At 42.0% G+C, this 21,450-nt stretch overlaps 1 protein-coding gene across 3 annotated transcripts in view; it reads right to left on the reverse strand.

Moving 5' to 3' along the window:
* ivns1abpa (influenza virus NS1A binding protein a) overlaps positions 1 to 21,450 on the reverse strand; it is a 46,593-nt gene that overhangs the window by 14,451 nt on the left and 10,692 nt on the right. The window contains exons 1-6 of one of the 3 annotated variants that reach the window (XM_071346344.1): positions 20,219 to 20,401; positions 5,847 to 6,134; positions 5,411 to 5,549; positions 2,828 to 2,997; positions 2,552 to 2,627; positions 2,276 to 2,449 (exon numbers count right to left, since the gene is read on the reverse strand). In XM_071346344.1, coding sequence (XP_071202445.1) covers positions 2,276 to 2,449; positions 2,552 to 2,627; positions 2,828 to 2,997; positions 5,411 to 5,521 — 531 coding nt within the window. In that variant the 5' untranslated portion in view covers positions 5,522 to 5,549; positions 5,847 to 6,134; positions 20,219 to 20,401. Of the gene's footprint in view, positions 1 to 2,275; positions 2,450 to 2,551; positions 2,628 to 2,827; positions 2,998 to 5,410; positions 5,550 to 5,846; positions 6,135 to 6,319; positions 6,339 to 20,218; positions 20,402 to 21,450 lie in introns of those variants that run through there. The other 2 variants (XM_071346347.1, XM_071346346.1) reach the window with 2 other exon arrangements.

Genomic DNA, 21,450 nt, shown 5'->3' on the forward strand with positions numbered 1-21,450 from the left:
CAGTAACAGCCAATGCATTATGTTGATTCCTGCTATGAAAGTATCTGCCTGTCTCCGTTTCCCTGTCTGCTGCTGTGTGAGCGATCCACTCTCACCTCCTCTCCCCACTGTGCACACGGAAGAGGGAGAGATGCATTCTGATTGAGGGAAAAATTGTTTAACAGCTTTCTGTGAGTATATAATTTATTTCTCACCTCTTAATATTGAGTTCATGGCACCACCTTACATCCGGAGTAGGCAGTAGTATGGTTTTTATTAGAATATGGTTTTGATTAGAGGTCGACCGGCTTGGCCGATTAATTAGGGCCGATTACCTTGCACTCCACGAGGAGAATGCGTGGCAAGCTGACCACCTGTTACGCGAGTGCAGCAAGGAGCCATGGTAAATTGCTAGCTAGCATTAAACTTATCTTATAAAAAACAATCTTAACATAATCACTAGTTAACTACACATGGTTGATGATATTACTAGTTTATCTAGCTTGTCCTGCATTGCATATAATCAACGCGGTGCCTGTTAATTTATTATCTAATCACATCCTACTTCGCCATCCTACTTCACCAAACGGGTGATGATTTAACAAGCGCATTTGTGAAAAAAGCTCTGTCGTTGCACCAATGTACCTAACCATAAACATCAATGCCTTTCTTAAAATCAATTCACAAGTATATTTTTTAAAAACCTGCATATTTAGTTAATATTGCCTGCTAACATTAATTTATATTAACTAGGGAAATTGTGTCACTTCTTTTGCGTTCTGTGCAAGCAGAGTTAGGGTATATGCAGCAGTTTGGGCTGCCTGGCTCGTTGCGAACTGTGTGAAGACCATTTCTTCCCAACAAAGACCGTAATTAATTTGCCAGAATTTTACATAATTATGACATAACATTGAAGGTTGTGCAATGTAACAGCAATATTTAGACTTAGGGATGCCACCCGTTAGATAAAATATGGAACGGTTCCGTATTTCACTGAAAGAATAAACGTTTTGTTTTCGAAATTATAGTTTCTGGATTTGACCATATTAATGACCTAAGGCTCGTATTTCTGTGTGTTTATTATATTATAATTAAGTCTATGATTTGACATAGCAGTCTGACTGAGCGGTGGTAGGCAGCAGCAGGCTCGTAAGCATTCATTCAAACAGCACTTTCCTGCGTTTGCCAGCAGCTCTTCGCTGTGCTTCAAGCATTGCGCGATTTATGACTTCAAGCCTATCAACTCCCGAGATTAGGCTGGCAATACTATAGTACCTATAATAACATCCAATAGTCAAAGGTATATGAAATACAAATGGTATAGAGAGAAATAGTTCCTATAATAACTACAACCTAAAACTTCTTAACTGGGAATATTGAAGACTCATGTTTAAAGGAACCACCAGCGTTCATATGTTCTCATGTTCTGAGCAAGGAACTTAAACGTTAGCTTTTTTTACATGGCACATATTGCACTTTTACTTTCTTCTCCAACACTGTGTTTTTGCATTATTTAAACCAAATTGAACATGTTTCATTATTTATTTGAGACTAAATTGATTTTATTCATGTATTATATTAAGTTTAAATAAAAGCGTTAATTCAGTATTGTTGTAATTGTCATTATTACAAATATATATAAAAATCGGCCGATTAATCGGTATCGGATTTTTTTTGGTCCTCCAATAATCGGTATCGGTGTTGAAAAATCCTAATTGGTCGACCTCTAGTTTCGATAGGTCCGCGGAGCAGAGTGCGTGATTAGCAGTGAATAGGTCTACATCAAGTAGCCTACGTGTAGCGCTGGAAAGTTTGCTTCTTGACATTAGCCAAAATGTACTGATAGATATGCAAAAAGATGTCGTAAAATACTGTGAAGAGTATTTTCAAAAAAACACCCAGCTCAACACAGCATCATAATATATCTTCTCATATGCATTTTAGGAGGCTTTGCCATGTAAGAATCTAAAGAAAGTACAACTGCATAAATCTCACTACTCTAAAGTCCAAGTTAAAAAGCTAAAATATGGTGCTTAGAGGAGTTCCTCAAGACCTACGAAGTTAGCTACTGTACAGGCTTTTCCTGTGCTTTCTCAACCAAGTCCTCAGGGCCCACCAGTGCTTCCATATACTTGATGTATCCCAACACCAGCACACCTGGTTTCTAATTAATAGCAGATTGCTGATTAGTTGACTAGTTTCAGGTTCCTGGAGTTAGAATGCATCACATACTGTACATGGACCGACAGGTGGACCCTGTAGACTGGGTTAAGAAAGTTTGCTGGGGACGGCTCACCTTGAGGCGGGGCAGTTTGAGGAAGTCCTCCTGCTCTGAGACCTCCAGCAGGTGTTCCTGGATGTAGGCGTCGATCTTGGCCAGCATGCGGCCATCTCCCATGCAGCTTGCAAAGTTACGGAAGGAGATGGCGGTCTGGGAATCCATCTTAGACAGCAGGTAGTCGCCACAGATCTGACCAATCAGAGGAGAGAAGTGTGAAACTCTGACCATTGGGACTGCATTAAAAACGTACAATATGGAGTAGCAGTAGTTGAAACAAGAGAAAGATCCTACCTGCTTGACCCGTTCCATCTTGAGCCTTTTGGCTGCAGAATAGACCTCCTTAACCAATGCCTTATCTGCCTTCAACCTGTCAGACAGCACACAACCATTAGTCAGTCAGACAGGTGAGGAGCATAGTGAAAGGTCTCCTGGGTCAGCAGAGCGGTGAAGGTCCTGGAAATTCTTAACAAAGCCTAGGACTCTGCTCATTGCACAATGTGTATTAGAAGATGTATACTCACTGGGCAGTGTAGGCATAGTGTAGGGGTCAGAGGTCATGGTACTTACTGGGCAGTGTAGGCGTAGTTGAGCAGGATCTCCACAGCCTCTGGGTCCAGGTCTTCGAAGGTGACGTGGGACACGCCGTGAGCCTCAATGTCGCTGTTGAAGATCTCAAACAGGTAGGGGCTACAGCAGGCCAGCACAGCACGGTGGGCCATCAACTCATGACCACACACCTACAGAGGACAAAAGGTCAGGGGTCAAACTATACAGATCCTTCTTTAGAGGTTATATCAATCAAACAGAAACACATTTGAAAAAGAGAAAGTGTGAGTGTCAGGGAGACAGTGGATTTGAAGAGAGAGATGAGTGTGGGGATTAGGGTTTGGCGATGTAGTCCTATCGTGATTATGTACCCGTAAAACATTGTGATATATGACGCTATCGCCCCTATTGCCCCTATGCAACTGGGCGAAAGATAATGTTGTTGAAAGCCCAGGCAGAGGCTAAGTGCAGGCAGTGTCAAATATTTTGTCATGTTATTTTCTGGTAGAGGAACAGAACAGGTTTGTGTGTATCGGTCTGGCGTGCACATGACGGAGCAGTGACTGTCTGAGGAAAAGACTGTCTTAACGTAGTGAGCTGGGTTATAGGACTACATCATGATGGAACAGGCTGTCTTACCGTAGTGAGTTAGGTTATAGGACTACATCATGATGAGGAAAAGACTGTCTTACCGTAGTGAGCTAGGTTATAGGACTACATCATGATGAGGAACGGGCTGTCTTACCGTAGTGAGCTAGGTTATAGGACTACATCATGATGGAACAGTGACTGTCTGGTGAGGAATAATATTGTTTGTTCTATCCATCATAAAGCTGTGATTGAGAATAGCCTATGCTATAGACTTTCTCTCTTGTTATTTTTTAAAGCCACAAAACTTCGACAACACCTTTGTCTAGAATATTTGGGAAATAAGCGAATGTTCATAACTTTAATTTGTCTAAAAGCTTTCATGATCGGCCATTAGGAGCCCAGGCTATTGGCCATTTGGTTTTCAACCTTGCATTGAGGGATTTTCCCAGCCCGCATGGGTCCTTTTCTTCTTAATAAGTTTAAACTTGTCATTAGATTGGAACGCCGTAACATTAATTGTTTGACCGGGAAAAAGCCATGCTTAAAATGATGAAGGGTAACCTTCCGTCATATTCATAGCCTATCGAATGCAGAGAAGGGAATATAGGCTACGTTTTTTTTTTAACGGCGACACAAGATAGTTAAAGAGTGTCCGTTATAAAAAATGTAATACATGGTTTAAGCTATAGCCTAATGCCCATGCATAGAACAGAGTGAGGGAAACAATGTTTTCTGCCCTAGTGGGGACAAATCAAGACAGAGACAGATGGGGCAGGAAATGGTGGAAAGGTCCAGTCAAAGAGGATGACTGACATGAGTAGTCAGAAGAGAGAATAACTTCATAACTAGCAGAACACACACACACTGGAAACGTGATGTACTTGTAAAGAATATTGTTTAAAACAATGTCTCAATTTACAAAATCAAAAAGGGTACTTTTGATATATTCATATTTTTATGTTAAATAAACGAATGTGGATTTTTTTCTCTTCAGAATCTGGACATACTCCATATGTTAGAGCACACTATAAGGAGTGTAATGACTCCAACATGTTGTCTGCATCATATACGCTTCACACATCATAGGGTCTTACAGGAGGCATGTACAGGTCTAAAAAGGGCCTAAAATGGCCTCTTTTATAATAATAATAATACTTTGTATAGCGCTAATATTTTGTATAGCGCTTTTCATTACAGAGTTCTCAAAGCTCTCATAGCTTTATCATGATTTTCTCAGAAATGGTTTGTGATACAAATGTAAAATGCATATAAAAACATCCTTCCTCTCAATTAAGTTTGTATGTGAGAATTTCCAGAACCATCTGAGATACCAGAAATATTTGTGGAATTGCCCCAATAAGAGCCACAAAATAAGAGCAAGAGAGGGATTGAGAGAGAGAGGATGGTAATGTAACCCGATCGCTCGCTCCTGAAGAAAAGTACTACATCATCATTATGACATCAACAGGAAACAGGATAGTAAATATTGAACTCCTGTCCAATGAGATTTGATCTTAATTACTTCTTCTGAATTGTCATTGTTTCTTTTTACACATCATACTAGCTTGACTGACAGGGAAATATCTAGCTTTGAGGATGGTGGATTAACCTATAGGATCAAACATGTGATTGGCTTTAGGACAACCGGTTTTGCCTTTAGAGAAGGAGTACAAGTTGTCAAAAGCTCTAATCTAGAAAAACACCTCTGGCTTTGTATATCTCATCCTCCCACTCCCCTTCACACTCCTCCTCCCCCTCTCCCCCACACTCCTCCTCTTCTTCACTCCCCCACACTCCCTCTCTCCTTCTTCACACTCCCCCTCTCCTCTCCTTCACACTTCCACTCCCCCTCTCCTTCACACTCCCCCTCTCCCCCTCATGTCACAGGTGCTCTGATTATGATTTGTATTTTTATCCTTTATTTAACCAGAAAGTCACATTGACATTTAGATCTCTTTTTCATGTGAGCCTTGGCCACGGAGGATGAAAAGACAGAGAGAGATCTTCACGTACCTGCAGTCGCACGTCACAGAACTGTCCGCTCTTTCTCAGGGCGTTCATTTTGGCCACAGTGGAATCCAGGAAAGTCTCATCTTCAAAGATCAGGTAACCGTTGGAAATCATGTTCACTGCTTAATGTTGGGGGCAGAGCCTGACGGGTGAGGGACGGAGGAGGAGGGGAGGACGACATCTATATTTAGTTTTTTTGTGACCAACTTTTTTTATTTAGTTTTGTCATTTTCTTTTCCCCTAAAGTATGCCTCCCACCCCTTCCCATCCCACCCATCAATCAACCGGAGTCTCCCCTTACACCCTCCCCGCACAACGACGCTAGCATTGTTCATAAAAACGTGTTTAATTAATTCATGATCACAATGAGGATTTGGATTAGGCACATGTGCATTGTGTGTGTGTAATCTGCCTCATGCATTAGTAATAATTGCCTTACCTAATACAGAATGACGTAACTCCGGGGAGTGTTACTGGTACCAGTAAACCAACAGGGGACGATGGGAGAGAAGACAAAGGCAAAGTAGACAGAGACCACAAGGGAACCCAAGTCTTCTCTACCAGCGGAGGAGGAGGGGGTGGGGGCAATGCCAGTCGTCCAGAGGGGTGTGAGCCGGGGGGAGCCGCACCGATGCAAACTATCAGGCTTGAAGCGACTGTAATCAAGTCCTCAGGATCCCGTTGGCTATAGAGTCAAACTTTTTCTGTGTTGGTCGTGCATTATAACCTGGAGGAGAGAGAGGAGGGACAAGAGGAGAGAGAGTAGGGACAAGAGAGGAGAGAGAGGAGGGATAAGAGAGGACAGAGAATACATTTGTCAACTAGATTATCACAAAACAGCAGTGCACACAGAGAGAGATAGAGAGATAGGATAGCAACCACTGGTTTGAAATTAAATTAAAATTAAATTACTTAAATTCAAAAAGAAAGTATGATCAGAGCATGAAGGTCTGAAGTCGAGCCACGTGTTGAAACCGGCGTCATGGCATCTCCACTAGGCAGGCAGATTGACCCTCTGCAGTCAAGCAGCACACTGACAGTCCAGTCACTAAAATAGTCCCTCCCTCCCCTTTCCCACTCCTTCAGTGTCCCTCTCTCAAGTCTTTTCCAGGCATGTGGCCTTTTGTAGTAAGGCCTGCCCCTCAGATCCCTGCCCTGCCCACTCCACCGTGCCAACCAGCCCAGCCACCAGCTCCTAATCAGTCTCAAACTAGCCCTCTTCCAAGCATACCCCAATGTCTTAAGACATGTCTTGACCCTGTTACAGCTCTCACCTAGCTGGCACGCCTTTGGATCCACAAACTCCCACCGCAGGACCCTCACCAATCAAAATCCATCATTAAGGCCACACCCACAAGACCACAACCCAAACCATTAACTGTCCTCCATTTCATGCAGGGTCTAAAATTAACTTTTGGGTCCACCAGCAACTCAGATTTTTTTACCAGACAAAATATTTTTCGGCCATAATTACATAAAACAACAAACAGATGAACATGCTTTGTAATGTTTCGAAAACAAGAAATGTATTAGTAAGAAGTAATGTGGTATATTGCTACATTTCATTTCATTTTTTTGTGACCTGAATCTTCTAATCAAAATATCAGAGAAAAACATTTTCAGCTGCCCCTTTAAGGGTGGGAGGTTACCGTGGTAACCGGGCCACTGGAGCCCTGTCACTGTGTGTGAGATTTGGCATCTGACTATGGCCTGTCACTATCAGTTGAAGCAGCAGACCCAAACTAACGTTGAAACACAACAGAGCTTGTGAACAAAAACAAATGTGCATAGCCAAGAAGCACGAGGACAATGTCTCACTTTGTAGACTTTTGAGTAAATTAGACCAATTTTAATGCCTGTTTACAGCGCCTCCAAAATGAAATCCATCAGCACTTCATTCATTGCGCACAGCTCCTCACCAGGCAGCGCTTCTGCGCCAGGTGGGATATAAGATTCCTATTTCTTTGTGCGATTAGCAGCCATGAAACAAAACAGCAGAAATACTTTGACGACAACATACTGTAGCACTCTTCTAACCTTAACTCGCATATTGTAATTCGCAAATATAATGCTCTGACTGTAGAGCCCTGCCAAGTGACCACCCGCCAATGTGGCTGGTGAAGTAGACATCTACACGCATTTGTCGGGTGTTCATGCCTTTGCATTACAACAGCTATGCTATTGGGTGGACTGGAGACATACAGCTGAGTCGGACTACCAAGCCCTACGTGAACACGGCTATGTTATTCCACCTCTCAGTATGAATTAATCAAGGGTTTCCCAAACTCGGTCCTGGGTGTCCTAGACAATAACTCACAGGAATGCTAACGGTTTTATCACAGTGGAGACATGGAGGGAGAGGGAGCGTAGAAGCTGCTACATATTGAAACCACACACAACAGCAGGAGAAGGGAGAACGAGTTCTAGAGTACCCGAAAAGGAAGTCAAAACTCCCATCTTTACCCAGAGATCACTTTTTTTCTTCAAATACTGTAAAACTATTTGGTGGAATGTGCATTGTGGCTGCCCGAAGGGGCAAGTGAAATGTTATCTTTAAAACAACTTTGCTCTAGTTGTCCATCTGCCGGGCACAAAAAAAACAAACAAGCCAAGCATCACACCCTCAATTGCGTTCCGACCGCTCCCTACACACACGCGCGTGCGCTGAGTGCACACTCAAGCTACATTCCTTGCCAAATGACAACAGTTTTATCACAAACTCAACATGGTGTGCCCCAAATTGAGACCTGTTTCAAACGATCACTCTTGGAGAGTACACTAGAGACGCGCATCACTTCCAACTGGCAAAAAAAAAGTCTGTTATATTACATCATGTTTTTTTTACAATAAAATAGGTGTCTTGACTGTGATAAGGGCTCTGGAAATCAGCGTCAGCGTCTTGTCTGCTAAATGACCAAAACAAGGCTATGCAGCCATAGGCTTCTACAAGCAAGTGCCACTGCTGAGTTTACTGTCTTTTTAATTTCAATAAATTAATTGATTTCAATAAATTAATTGATTTCAATAAATTAATCTCCAATGGCACTTGCTTTTTTATTGACTGAATATTCACTGAGTGTACAAAACGTTAGGAACACCCCCTTTTGCCACCAGAACAGCCCCAATTCATTGGGGCATGGACTCTACAAGGTGTCGAAAGCGTTCCACTGGGATGCTGGCCCATGTTGACCCCAATGCTTCCCACAGTTGTGTCAAGTTGGCTGGATGTCCTTTGGGTGGTGGACCATTCTTGATACACAGGAAACTGTTGAGTGTGAAAACCCAGCAGTGTTGCAGTTCTTGACACAAGCAAAATCGGTACGCCTGGCACCTACTACCATATCCCGTTCAAAGGCACACAAATCTTTTCTCTTGCCCATTCACCCTCTGAATGGCACACATACACAATCCATGTCTCAAGTCTTAAAAATACTTCTTTATCTGGTCTCCTCCCCTTCATTAACACTTACTGAAGTGGATTTAACAAGTGACATCAGTAAGGGATCACAGCTTTCACCTGGATTCACCTGGTCAGTCTGTGTCATAGAAAGAGTCCCTAATGTTTTCTACACTCAGTGTATTTGGGTCAATTTAGCTATTAGGATCTGTTATCTGTAATGGTAATGATACATTTGTCATTGTTGTGCACAGTTGGCACAGGCCTAAAGAGAAATGTGTTCGAAAAATACAAATCATGTGAGTACTCGGAACAGTAAAAAAAAAAGTCTAAATTACCATATTAGGAAGAACCAGTCACCATTCCAGGGAATCTGGATATGTGAGATTCATTAGGCAACATGGAACTGCACTTTCTATTTTAATGGAGTGCATGCAATGTTACAGCCAACCTCACTGCAATGTTACAGCCAACCTAACTGCAATGTTACAGCCAACCTAACTGCAATGTTACAGCCAACCTCACTGCAATGTTACAGCCAACCTCACTGCAATGTTACAGCCAACCTCACTGCAATGTTACAGCCAACCTCACTGCAATGTTACAGCCAACCTCACTGCAATGTTACAGCCAACCTCACTGCAATGTTACAGCCAACCTCACTGCAATGTTACAGCCAACCTAACTGCAATGTTACAGCCAACCTAACTGCAATGTTACAGCCAACCTCACTGCAATGTTACAGCCAACCTCACTGCAATGTTACAGCCAACCTCACTGCAATGTTACAGCCAACCTCACTGCAATGTTACAGCCAACCTCACTGTAATGTTACAGCCAACCTCACTGCAATGTTACAGCCAACCTCACTGCAATGTTACAGCCAACCTCACTGCAATGTTACAGCCAACCTCACTGCAATGTTACAGCCAACCTCACTGCAATGTTACAGCCAACCTCACTGCAATGTTACAGCCAACCTCACTGCAATGTTACAGCCAACCTCACTGCAATGTTACAGCCAACCTCACTGCAATGTTACAGCCAACCTCACTGCAATGTTACAGCCAACCTCACTGCAATGTTACAGCCAACCTAACTGTAATGTTACAGCCAACCTCACTGCAATGTTATAGCCAACCTAACTGTAATGTTACAGCCAACCTCACTGCAATGTTACAGCCAACCTCACTGCAATGTTACAGCCAACCTCACTGCAATGTTACAGCCAACCTAACTGCAATGTTACAGCCAACCTAACTGCAATGTTACAGCCAACCTAACTGCAATGTTACAGCCAACCTAACTACAATGTTACAGCCAACCGAACTGCTGTCACTGGTGCTGACAACTATGGTGCTCAACAAGTCGCGTTGAGTGTTGTGTGTCTGACTGTCCACCTCTTCAGGAACCACCACTTCACTCTTAAAACCGCCATTAAGACCATGTGTGAAAGACTTTTCTGAAGCCTTTTCTTTTGGCCTCAGCTGGTTGTGTGTGTGAGACTTTCCTCCTCCCCAGGAACCACCACTTCAGTACAACAGCAGACAACAGTTGTATGTGACACCAGTTATCAGTGAAGATGCACCATTGATTCCCACTATTATGGCAGACTGAAGAAAAGCTTTAAAAACCTCTGGGTCGACATCGGCGGTGTAGCCACAAGCCAGCCATGGCCATTTGAGTCGATAGGTCTTAAAACGATCACACTCGGGGGAATGGAATATTTCCTTTATATTAAACATAAACGCCTTATTCTGCGCTTCTCTGCTCTGGCTAGACGGATGCAGCCGAGCTGAGGTCCCAGGATCTAATCTTAACCCTGAGATTTATAGAAGTAGCCAGTCAGCCTTGTGGTGAATCCTATCCGACTCTCCTATCACACTGGGCCTTCATTCAACAAAGCCGCTTTTGAGTGTAACTAAACCGTAGGGCAAAAAAAACAGGCTTAATCTGTTGGTTTCTTGGCAACAGAGCACAGGGAGGTAAATGATAGATGATCGTACTGGGAAGACCTGGTTGGATCAGCTTTAAGACCCGTGTCTGTGTGGTCCACTTGGTTAGCTGCTTACCAGCAGTATCTGCTATCGCTTGCATAGGGCCCTATAAAACGAGGACGGAATCACAGAATTCAGACATTAAAACGGAATTCAACAATATTCCAAAATGGAAATCAAGAAAATGTATTGAACTTTATTAGAACATTCATTAAAAAGGCACAGTACAGGAAAAAGCATGATTGTTCTGTGTTTTATGTATATTTCAACACTATGAGGATGGAATAATACTGTGAAATTGATCATGCCCTTTTAGTGTAAGAGTTTTTTTTTTTTAAAGACCACCTGAAATTTCTGCCTGTTTTGGAGATAAAAACAGCTGCATTGAACCTTTAATTTACCCAAGATTATCAGAAGACATGAACAAAACACATCAGTGATTCATATTTTCCTTGAACTTTCCGAGGAGGCAACGTACGGCACTAGAATGCCCTGTCTGTGTGGTGTTCACGTTTGTCTACTACTTTGTGTAGCCATTAGCGGTGATGCTAATTTAATGACAACCATCTTCTGATCTCCTGAAAGGCTTTCCGAAAACCTTCTCAATGAAATGCTGACTACAAAGTAGACTATGTCTACCTGGCAGAATGATATCATGATTATTTACATCAATCCAGTGGCCATTTGTTTTGCAAAGTCTGCAATCAAATGAGCGCTACAGAAACATCGCTAACCAAACCGTTTCTGGCTGGCGTGCACTTGAATTAAAGAGTAACTACCCCAGACCTCAAAAGTGGTCTCCTAGTGTGGTTTAAGAATTGTTGTAGACTTAGAACATCTAACTTTGTGGTGTTCCTATAAAAAAAATTGGTAATTGACAGTGAAAAACTGAAAAACAAACTAGGAAAAACTGAAACCTGGAAAAACAAAACTGGAGAAAACTGAATTTGGGGAAGAACTAAATGGAATCTGGTAAAATAAACAGATTTTATGATGGCGTGTTAGGGCTACTAAGAAAGACCTTCCTCTTCCTGAAGCATTATGCGTATGTCGGTACGTTCCTGTAGATCGTTCTAAAACCATTATTTGGTCAACAGTAACAGCCTATGATTTTTATGTTGATTCCTGCTATGAAAGTATCTGCCTGTCTCCGTTTCCCTGTCTGCTGCTGTGTGAGCGATCCACTCTCAGTCCCTCTCCCCACTGTGTGCACAGAGGTGGGAGAGATGCATTCCGAAAACACAAACATTCCTCAGAATGCAATTGTGGGAAAAATACAGTTGTTTTCAAAGCAACTATTATTGTTCTAGTTACAGAGAGGAGAGTCACAGCTTTCTGTGAGTATACAGTTGAAGTCGGAAGTTTACATACACCTTAGTCAAATACATTTCAACTCAGTTTCACAATTCCTCACATTTAATCCAAGTAAAAATTCCCTGTCTTAGGTCAGTTAGGATCACCACTTTATTTTAAGAATGTGAAATGTCAGAATAATAGTAGCGTGATTTATTTCAGCTTTTATTTCTTTCATCACATTCCCAGTGGGTCAGAAGTTTACATACACTCAATTAGTATTTGGTTGCATTGCCTTTAAATTGTTTAACTTGGGTCAAACATGTTGGGGAGCCTTCCACAAGCTTCCCACAATAAGTTGGGTGAATTTTGGCGCATTCCTCCTGACAGAGCTGGTGTAACTGAGTCAGGTTTGTAGGCCTCCTTGCTCGAACACGCTTTTTCAGTTCTGACCACAAATGTTCTATAAAATTGAGGTCAGGATTTTGTGATGGCCACTCCAATACCTTGACTTCGTTGTCCTTAAGCCATTTTCCCACAAATTTGGAAGAATGCTTGGGGTCAATGTCCATTTAGAAGACCCATTTGCAACCAAGCTTTATCTTCCTGACTGATGTCTTGAGATGTTCCATCCTCATGATGCCATCTATTTTGTGAAGTGCACCAGTCCCTCCTGCAGCAAAGCACCCCCACAACATGATGCTGCCAACCCAGTGCTTCACGGTTGGGATGGTGTTCTTTGGCTAGCAAGCCTCCCCCTTTTTCCTCCTAACATAACGATGGTCATTATGGCCAAAAAGTTCTATTTTTTGCTTCATCAGACCAGAGGACATTTCTCCAAAAAGTACAATCTTTGTCCCCATGTTGCAAACCGTAGTCTGGCTTTTTATGGCGGTTTTGGAGCAGTGGCTTCTTCCTCGCTGAACGGCCTTTCAGGTTATGTCGATATAGGACTCGTTTTACTGTGGATATAGATACTTTTGTACCCGTTTCCTACAGAATCTTCACAAGGTCCTTTGCTGTTGTTCTGGGATTGATTTGCACTTTTCGCACCAAAGTACGTTCATCTCTAGGAGACAGAACACGTCTTCTTCCTGAGCAGTATGACGGCTGCGTGGTCCCATGGTGTTTATACTTGCGTACTATTGTTTGTACAGATGAACGTGGTACCTTCAGGCGTTTGTAAATTGCTCCCAAGGATGAACCAGACTTGTGGAGGTCTACAAATTTTTTCTGAGGTCTTGGCTGATTTATTTTGATTTCCCCATGATGTCAAGCAAAGAGGCACTGAGTTTGGAGGTAGGCCTTGAAATACATCCACAAGTACACCTCCAATTGACTCAAATTATGCCAATTAGCCCATCAGAAGCTTCTAAAGCCATGACATAATTTTCTGGAATTTTCCAAGTTGTTTAAAAGGCACAGTAAACTTAGTGTATGTAAACTTCTGAACCACTGGAATTGTGATACAGTGAATTATAAGTGAAATAATCTGTCTGTAAACAATTGGTGTAAAAATCACTTGTGTCATGCACAAAGTAGATGTCCTAAGCGGCTTGCCAAAACTAGAGTTTGTTAACAAGAAATTTGTGGAGTGGTTGAAAAACGAGTTTTAATGACTGAGTTTTAATGACTCTAAGAAGATGAGGATTTCCAATGACATCATCGGTGTGCATCATGTGACTTCAACCAAATCTGAGTAGGTATTGCCTACTAATTGGTCGATGATGTCATTGGAAACACTCATCTTCCTTTACATATTTTTTTTTACTACTGTTTCGTAGATACGTGCAATTTTCACATATGTTGATGTTGGAGTGGTGCCTACATGTCAGGAGTACAGGACGAGGAAGAAAATAAACTATGAAAAATGCATTGCATTGCTGTGGAAAAGAACAGCATGTCACATGACTTACACCAGACTGAGGCACAGCCTACATCTGGTGCATTGCATTGCTGTGGAAAATAACAGCATGTCACATGACTTACACCAGACTGAGGCACGGTCCAGAACATCTGGTATGTTTTTTTAACCTGGTGTGTCTCCCACCCACTCTCAGTGTGTGTGTGTGTGTGTGTGTGTTAGGATGGTGGATGTGCCATAGCTTGCATGCAGAATGAAGTGACAAGAGTGAGCCAGACTGGTTATAAAATGGAATGTGTGTGTAACTGTATGTGTGTATGTCCGTGTCAGAGCATGTTAGCAATAGTTGAATCAAGGGTCTGTTTGTACACCAGTTTACAGTATGTACAGTGTGTGTGGTAGGTCAGTGAGGGCACAGCCCCCCGTCTGTACAGATGTGGGTTGGTCGGCCCACTAACAGTTGTGCAACATCTGCCAGGAGACCCCTGAATGCACCACAGCCTCTCTGCTCCTTTCCTGTCCCCTCCCCTTTATTCTCTCCATTCACTCCCCCGCCCTCTGACTCCTCCCTATCCCCTGCCTGCCTCATTCTCCTAAATCACTCTCCTCTTTCTCACCCTATACCTCTCTTCCCCACCTCGCTCTCTGCTCCTTCCACAGCTCTCCACCTTTCTTTCTCAATCAAAGGGACACGGATTTTCAGTCCTAATTAAAGCATCACTCCCCGGATCCCAATAATCATTCTGAACGGGGGGGGGACATATAGCCACACCAACTAATTCAAGGGTTTTTCTTTATTTTTACTATTTTATACATTGTATGATTAATAGTGAAGACATCAAAACTATGAAATAACAGATATGGAATCACGTAGTAACCCAAAAAAGTGTTAAAGAAATCAAAATACATTTTATATGTAAGATTCTTCAAAGTAGCCACCCTTTGCCTTGATGACAGCTTTGCACACTCTTGGCATTCTCTCAACCAGCTTTATGAGGTAGTCACCTGGAATGAACAAGAGGGCCTTGTTAAAAGTTAATTTGTGGAATTTCTTTCCTTCTTAATGCGTTTGAGCCAGTCAGTTGTGTTGTAACAAGGAAGGGGTGGTATACAGGAGATAGCCCTAGCCCTATTTGGTAAGAACAGCTCAAATAAGCAAGAAATGACAGTCCACCACGAAGTTCAGTCAATCAGTAACATTTCAAGAACTTTTAAAGTTTCTTCAAGTGCAGTCGCAAAAACCATCAAGTGCTATGATGAAACTGGCTCTCATGAGGACTGCCACATGAAAGAAAGACCCAGAGTTCCCTCTGCTGCAGAGGATAAGTTTATTAGAGTTACCAGCCTCAGAAATTGCTACCCAAATAAATGCTTCACAGAGTTGAAATAACCGACACATCTCAACATCAACTGTTCAGAGGAGACTGCATGAATCAGGCCTTCATGGTCGAATTGCTGCAAAGAAACCACTACTAAAGGACATCAATAACAAGAAGAGACTTGCTTGGGCCAAGAAACACGAGCAATGGACATTAGACCGGTGGACATCTGTCCTTTAGTCTGATGAGTCCAAATCTGAGATTTTTGGTTCCAACCGCAGTGTCTTTGTGAGACGCAGAGTAGGTGAACGGATGATCTCCGCGTATGTGGTTCCCACCGTGAAGTATGGAGGAGGAGGGGTGATGGTGGTTTGCTGGTGACACCGTCTGTGATTTATTTAGAATGCAAGGCACACTTAACCAGCATAGCTACTACAGCATTCTGCAGCAATAAGCCAACCCATCTGGATTGCTCTTAGTGGGAGTATAATTTGTTTTTCCACAGGACAATGACCCAACACACCTCCAGGTTATGTAAGAGCTATTTGACCAAGAAGGAGTGATGGAGTGCTGCATCAGATGACCTGGCCTCCACAATCACCTGCCCTCAACCCAATTGAGATGGTTTGTGATGAGTTGGACCGCAGAGTGAAGGAAAAGCATCCAACAAGTGCTCAGCATATGTGGGAGCTCCTTCCAAGACTTTTGGAAAAGCATTCCAGGTGAAGCTGGTTGAGAGAATGCCAAGAGTGTGCAAAGCTGTCAAGGCAAAGGGTGGCTACATTGAAGAATCTCAAATGTAAAATATACTTAATTTGTTTAACACTTTTTTGGTTACCACATGATTCCATATGTGTAATTTCATAGTTTTGATTTCTTCACTATTATTCTAAAATGTAGAAAATAGTATAAATAAAGAAAACCCCTTGAATGTGTAGGTGTGTCCAAACTTTTGACTGGTACTGTATAAAGTCTTCATAAAGCACAATGCGTTATAGACCACAAACATTCAGCATGCCAACCCTGTTAGTCTGGCTACATTTCAGGGGTTGATTATGTGTGAATGATAAGCAAAATTAGCTAACCCTGTTCCTTCCCTTCAGACATCTGTTTTAACCTTTAAGATCAGGTGGCCAGGAGTAGAATACAGATCAATCTTCTGGCCAGCTGGCTCTATACATTAGTGTTGGTTGGGCACGGAGGCTGAACGATAAACTCAACCTCCATGCGCCTGCTAGAGTACAGTACACTAACTGCAGACTGTAGTAAGGAGAGTGTAGAGACTAGAGGAAATATACATTAATAAGAGTAGATACTGGTAAGCACTTTCACATGAACTAGACTGTTCGTTTTGGGAAATCAGAGCAGTCAAGGGGACGACTTGATCACACCAGGCCGAATCTTTGGGACGACAAGGAGGGTGTTGAAAAGCAAGACCGACTGGGAGACGAGAAATGAAGCGACAGTAAGATTAAGGTACAGACAGACAGGCTGGTAGAGAAACAGGCAGGGGAGAAAGAAAAAGATACTACCACAGAGGGTTACTATTTTTCTAAACGTTTTTTTCTCTCGGTTTCCATCTGACTGTTTAATCACAATGGTGCAGAAAACAGACAACAATTAGAAGTCCCCAGAATGCTAAAGCCAGGCCACAGTGGAACATAATGACATCCCGAGCAGTAGGCTAGTATGGCAGATTGCCACGCCCACGTTGTCACATTGTAGTATTTCCACCCATTATATAAATTACAAATACAGCAAGCTAAGCGGGGTGTAAAAATCACAATCATCAAGGTTTTATTTTCACAGAAACCAGAGCATTGGATATCATGAAGATACTTAGACCACCTATTGCGATGTGAGGTGCTAGAGAGACTGGAGTATCTATAAGGCCAGGCAACACACCCTCATAGGGGAAAAAATGGCCCTGAAAATTATATCACAATAACGTTTTACCAGTTGAATGTAGACACAAAAACACAACTTTTTTGTATTACAATAGTTTTGATATATTTTATAAAAAAATATGCAAATTAGGTGATATCATTAAATATGCACATATTTGCATATCACGTAAATCCATTTTTCTGGACACTGGATGAAGTCAGTCTAAATATTTTGGTTTCATTTTGTTAAGATACTCCAAGACCAGACTTGTCCACAGCAGATTGCAGATAAATACTTTTTTCTTTTTTCTATCTGTAAAATACTAAAGATATGTACGTAAAATGCATTTTAGTTTTTTATACAACATATCAACAATTCCCTCTGAGCAAGTCTGGAGAACATATCTAAGAAATGGCAGTTAAAGACAACTACACTGAATGTAGAATAATGCCCATTTAGACCCAATCACCATCTTTAAAGTAAGTTACTAAATATAGTCCACTTTTGTAACACTATAAAATCGGCTTTTAAATGTGTAATTTTATGTAATGAGCTTTGAAATTATTGATGTATGTTCATTTTAAAGTGGTTAAAATGACAGTAGTATGATAAACTTTTTCATCAAGTTTGACATTTTTATAGGTGCTTTTTGGAAATACTCAATAATGGACCAAAATACCAACAAATCAAAAAATTGATAGGTAAACGCACAAATTTATTTTCAGTCTGTTGCATTAAAGGAAAATTCCACCCAAAACAACTAATTCCTTTAATTTACAGTGTTACATAACACTAATATGTGAGAACAATATTTTTTGTGAACAAATGTTTCATTTTGGCATTATAATAAGGTTGGTAACAACATGGAAAATCGTTGTGGAAATCTGTTGCAGCTCAAGTCGAATACAAAATCTACAATGCAATGCTCTCTTTAGTCTGGCTAGCTAGCAAACATAGCTACACACAATAATACCAAAGACAATAGTAGCATGTCAAGTAGGTAGTTAGCTGTAAAATCGCCTAAAACCTCGCTATCAATCTAGGAATCTACAATCTCACCATGTTCAACCTGTAGATCGATGTGCCTCAGGGTGGAGTCTAACATTCGCAACCTCAGACATACTTTTGAGGAGATGGGAAACGGTGTCCATTTTACGTCAATGGGCCACGCGGTGCATTCTGGGCGATTATGGGACAAGGAGCGCTCTCCAAAACCCCAACATTTGCAGGAATTTCGTCAACAAGAAGTACATCACATTTCTATGACGCAAGATAAATAACTTGCTATCTGTAATATCGTATAGCTTTTGAAATTGTGACATTACGTACTTTAGAGGAAAACAGGCAATTTTCTCCACATATACAACGACTTTGAGAAGGGATTGCGTGACTGTTAGCTTAGCAACCGTGTGAAGAAGCATGACATCGTGAACACGATTGGTCGACACTCTGCTGGGTGCTGCGTTATACGTTCCTTCATTCACTGGATTTCTATCTCCTTTCTATAATATCTCTGGCAACTGCACCATGCAATGCACCCTGGCCTAGAGGCAGACAAATGTTCTAGACCCTCCGTTAAATTACACATTTCTCGGGGTAGGAATACCACAAAAATATGAGCAATGGCTCATTCGAGAGGAGACATTCTCCTGGAGTTATGACATCAGCCAGTATTTAAATCTGACATGATTTTTAAACGTTTTTGCCATATAAAAGTCGTTTTCCTATTAACTTCCAGTGTAGTGAGAGCGACTTTATCACAGTGCTACGTCATACCGGCCGGATTTCTGCTTGCTTGAACCACAATAACTCAGATACACAATAAAACATGAAATGACCCAGGGAATCGATAGAACATCACTCAGAGATGCACAAAAACAATATACCATTCAAAATGGGTGAACCTTCCCTTTAAATAATGCCAAGAGTAACACGGAATAAAATAGTGGTAGAATGTATCAATCTCGAAAGGGTAAAAGGACAAATTGTACCCATGTGTTTCCACGCGGCTGCCAACACAGTCGGTGGGCAGTCCCAGAGAGCGTAACAACCGCCCCTCTGATATGATAGGTCCATTCTGAAGCAGCTCTATTGGCTGGCTCAACCTGTCTGTCGCTGAGCCTAGTCTGGGGGCGCGCAGAACGTACATTGACGCATGCTTGCATCATATTGTGCCCGCCATAGAGAGAGAGAGAGCAGACCACAGCCCCCGGCATTATGACTAGCCTTTGTCTTTGTCTACCTACCGGTCCCCTACTATCCGAATGTAGGTCAGTGGAGCCAAAATCTCACCAGCTTGACTTTACACTACTAACTACGCACACACAAAGAAATGAACACGAGGCGATTACTGTGTATTACAAAAGAGGAAAACGGAACGATACTAGTTCACATTAGCTCTTTTGTGGTAGGTCTGCCTGCCCCCCCCCCATCCCTTTTGCCAGCCAGTGAGAACATGTCCGGACAAGCGAATTCACAAATCAATATGTACAGATTGTCTTTCTTGCACAAACCTACCAAAAATTGGTATGCGATGCAGTATAATATCAACTGATTTGTTTCTGATAAATTGTCATTGCACTAACCGCTGTGTTGCCAACGACACGCTCGTGTCCATCCGTTCCGCGTTCTCCCGCTATAAGGCGGGAAGATGCAATGTAACAACAATGTAACAACCATCGCCGATTCAAGTTAAAACATCGACAGTTCAGTAAAGACTCTATTCTAGCTCTAGAACAACGACCTCAACGAGGTCAGCGTATAAAACCAAGCAAACCACCTCGTTTGGTCAAGTTAACATGTTTGCATATAAACTAACCCTTTTCCTAACCGTAACCCAATTATCATAACCTGCTAGGTTAATTCGCCTAACCTGCTGCGTAAATCCTAACCTGCTATAAAAAGTCAAATCTGACGTTCATTTTACAAAAGCTGGATCCCTGTTAGCCATGACCACGTCGTTTGCAACCATTTCCTCCAGTAGTCTACGTACAGTACACGATGTAGCCTACAATGACAATCCGCTAGCTATATTTTGCAAAAATAAAAGCTTACCTGGGGCTTTTGACAGCAGATGGTGATAGACATATTTAATGTAAATTCAGAGTTGTCTGTGTGGGTACAGCGAATACGATGCAGTTGGCACGGTTCAGTTTTCTGTCAGGTCCCTCTCGCTCTGTCCCTCTCGCTCTCCAACGTGACTGAAGCTCAGACAAGTTGAATGAATAGTGTCTGGGTTGCTCTAGCGCGTTCAAAAAGACACTGGCAAGTGCCACCCTACCGGTGACGTAGCAACGTCTAGGCCAGCCTGCGGGAAAGTACTTACAACCAGGCGGGGCGGCAAGTAGTTGTGTAATGAATAGATATCTAAAACAGGCCTATATTTCTCCAACTTCTTCTGTATCTGCTGGAAAGTATAATTTAATTTAATCATTTTACTTTAGACTTTGATTAAGTCATAGGACATACTGCTAGTGATTTGATAGCAGGCCTATTGTTTGCCTTATAAATCAGACTATTATACCAATTATTGGTATACTATCAAACAAAGCACTGCAAAAACGTGGAAAGCTTACTTACAAGCCAGATTGTTGAATAAGAATACATTTGAACTTACTCTACGGGTTTGTATGTGCGGTAGGTCTTTCAGCTGGTCAGATTTTAGACAAAATATGCACAGGGAAGTATTATTTACCCACTTTTTAGAGCGCTGGTAACGTTACTGCCGTTTAAAGTTCTATCACCTGGGACATGCGCAAAACCATGTAAACGCCTGCATGACATCGGTAAGTATGCAGGCGTTGCGTGCAAGTACTTCTGTGCTTAGGTCATGAGCAATTATCTTGATTTTCACACACGGAGACCAACGTTTTGAAGTTGGTTTAACAATACTGTGGATATTTTGTCTCAAATTTAGACCAGCTGAAGGACCAACCAGACAGACAATCAGCAGAGTAAGTTCAAGTCTATTTTGATTCAACATTCGTGACAGACAAGAGTCGTAAAAAAATGTTTTCAATGTAAATGTGTTACAGTATCGCCACAAATCGGGACTAGCCTACTGTATACTGCCTACTGTATACTGCCTACCGATGGTGATTAGTCTTGTATACAGACTAGATATAGGCTAGAGCCGCTAGGCCTACCGATATTCTGCCTGAGCCCGACTCTCCTATGAGTACCTTGTTGTTCCTCTCCTGATGAGGCCTCATGAGATGCTAGGAGATCCTGTCCCTGAGAGCCGCTATCCCCTACAGACATCATCATCAGGGAGGAAGGCATACCTT

This window comes from Salvelinus alpinus, chromosome 16 (assembly GCF_045679555.1).
Source record: "Salvelinus alpinus chromosome 16, SLU_Salpinus.1, whole genome shotgun sequence".
In the NCBI taxonomy this organism is placed as follows: domain Eukaryota; kingdom Metazoa; phylum Chordata; class Actinopteri; order Salmoniformes; family Salmonidae; genus Salvelinus; species Salvelinus alpinus.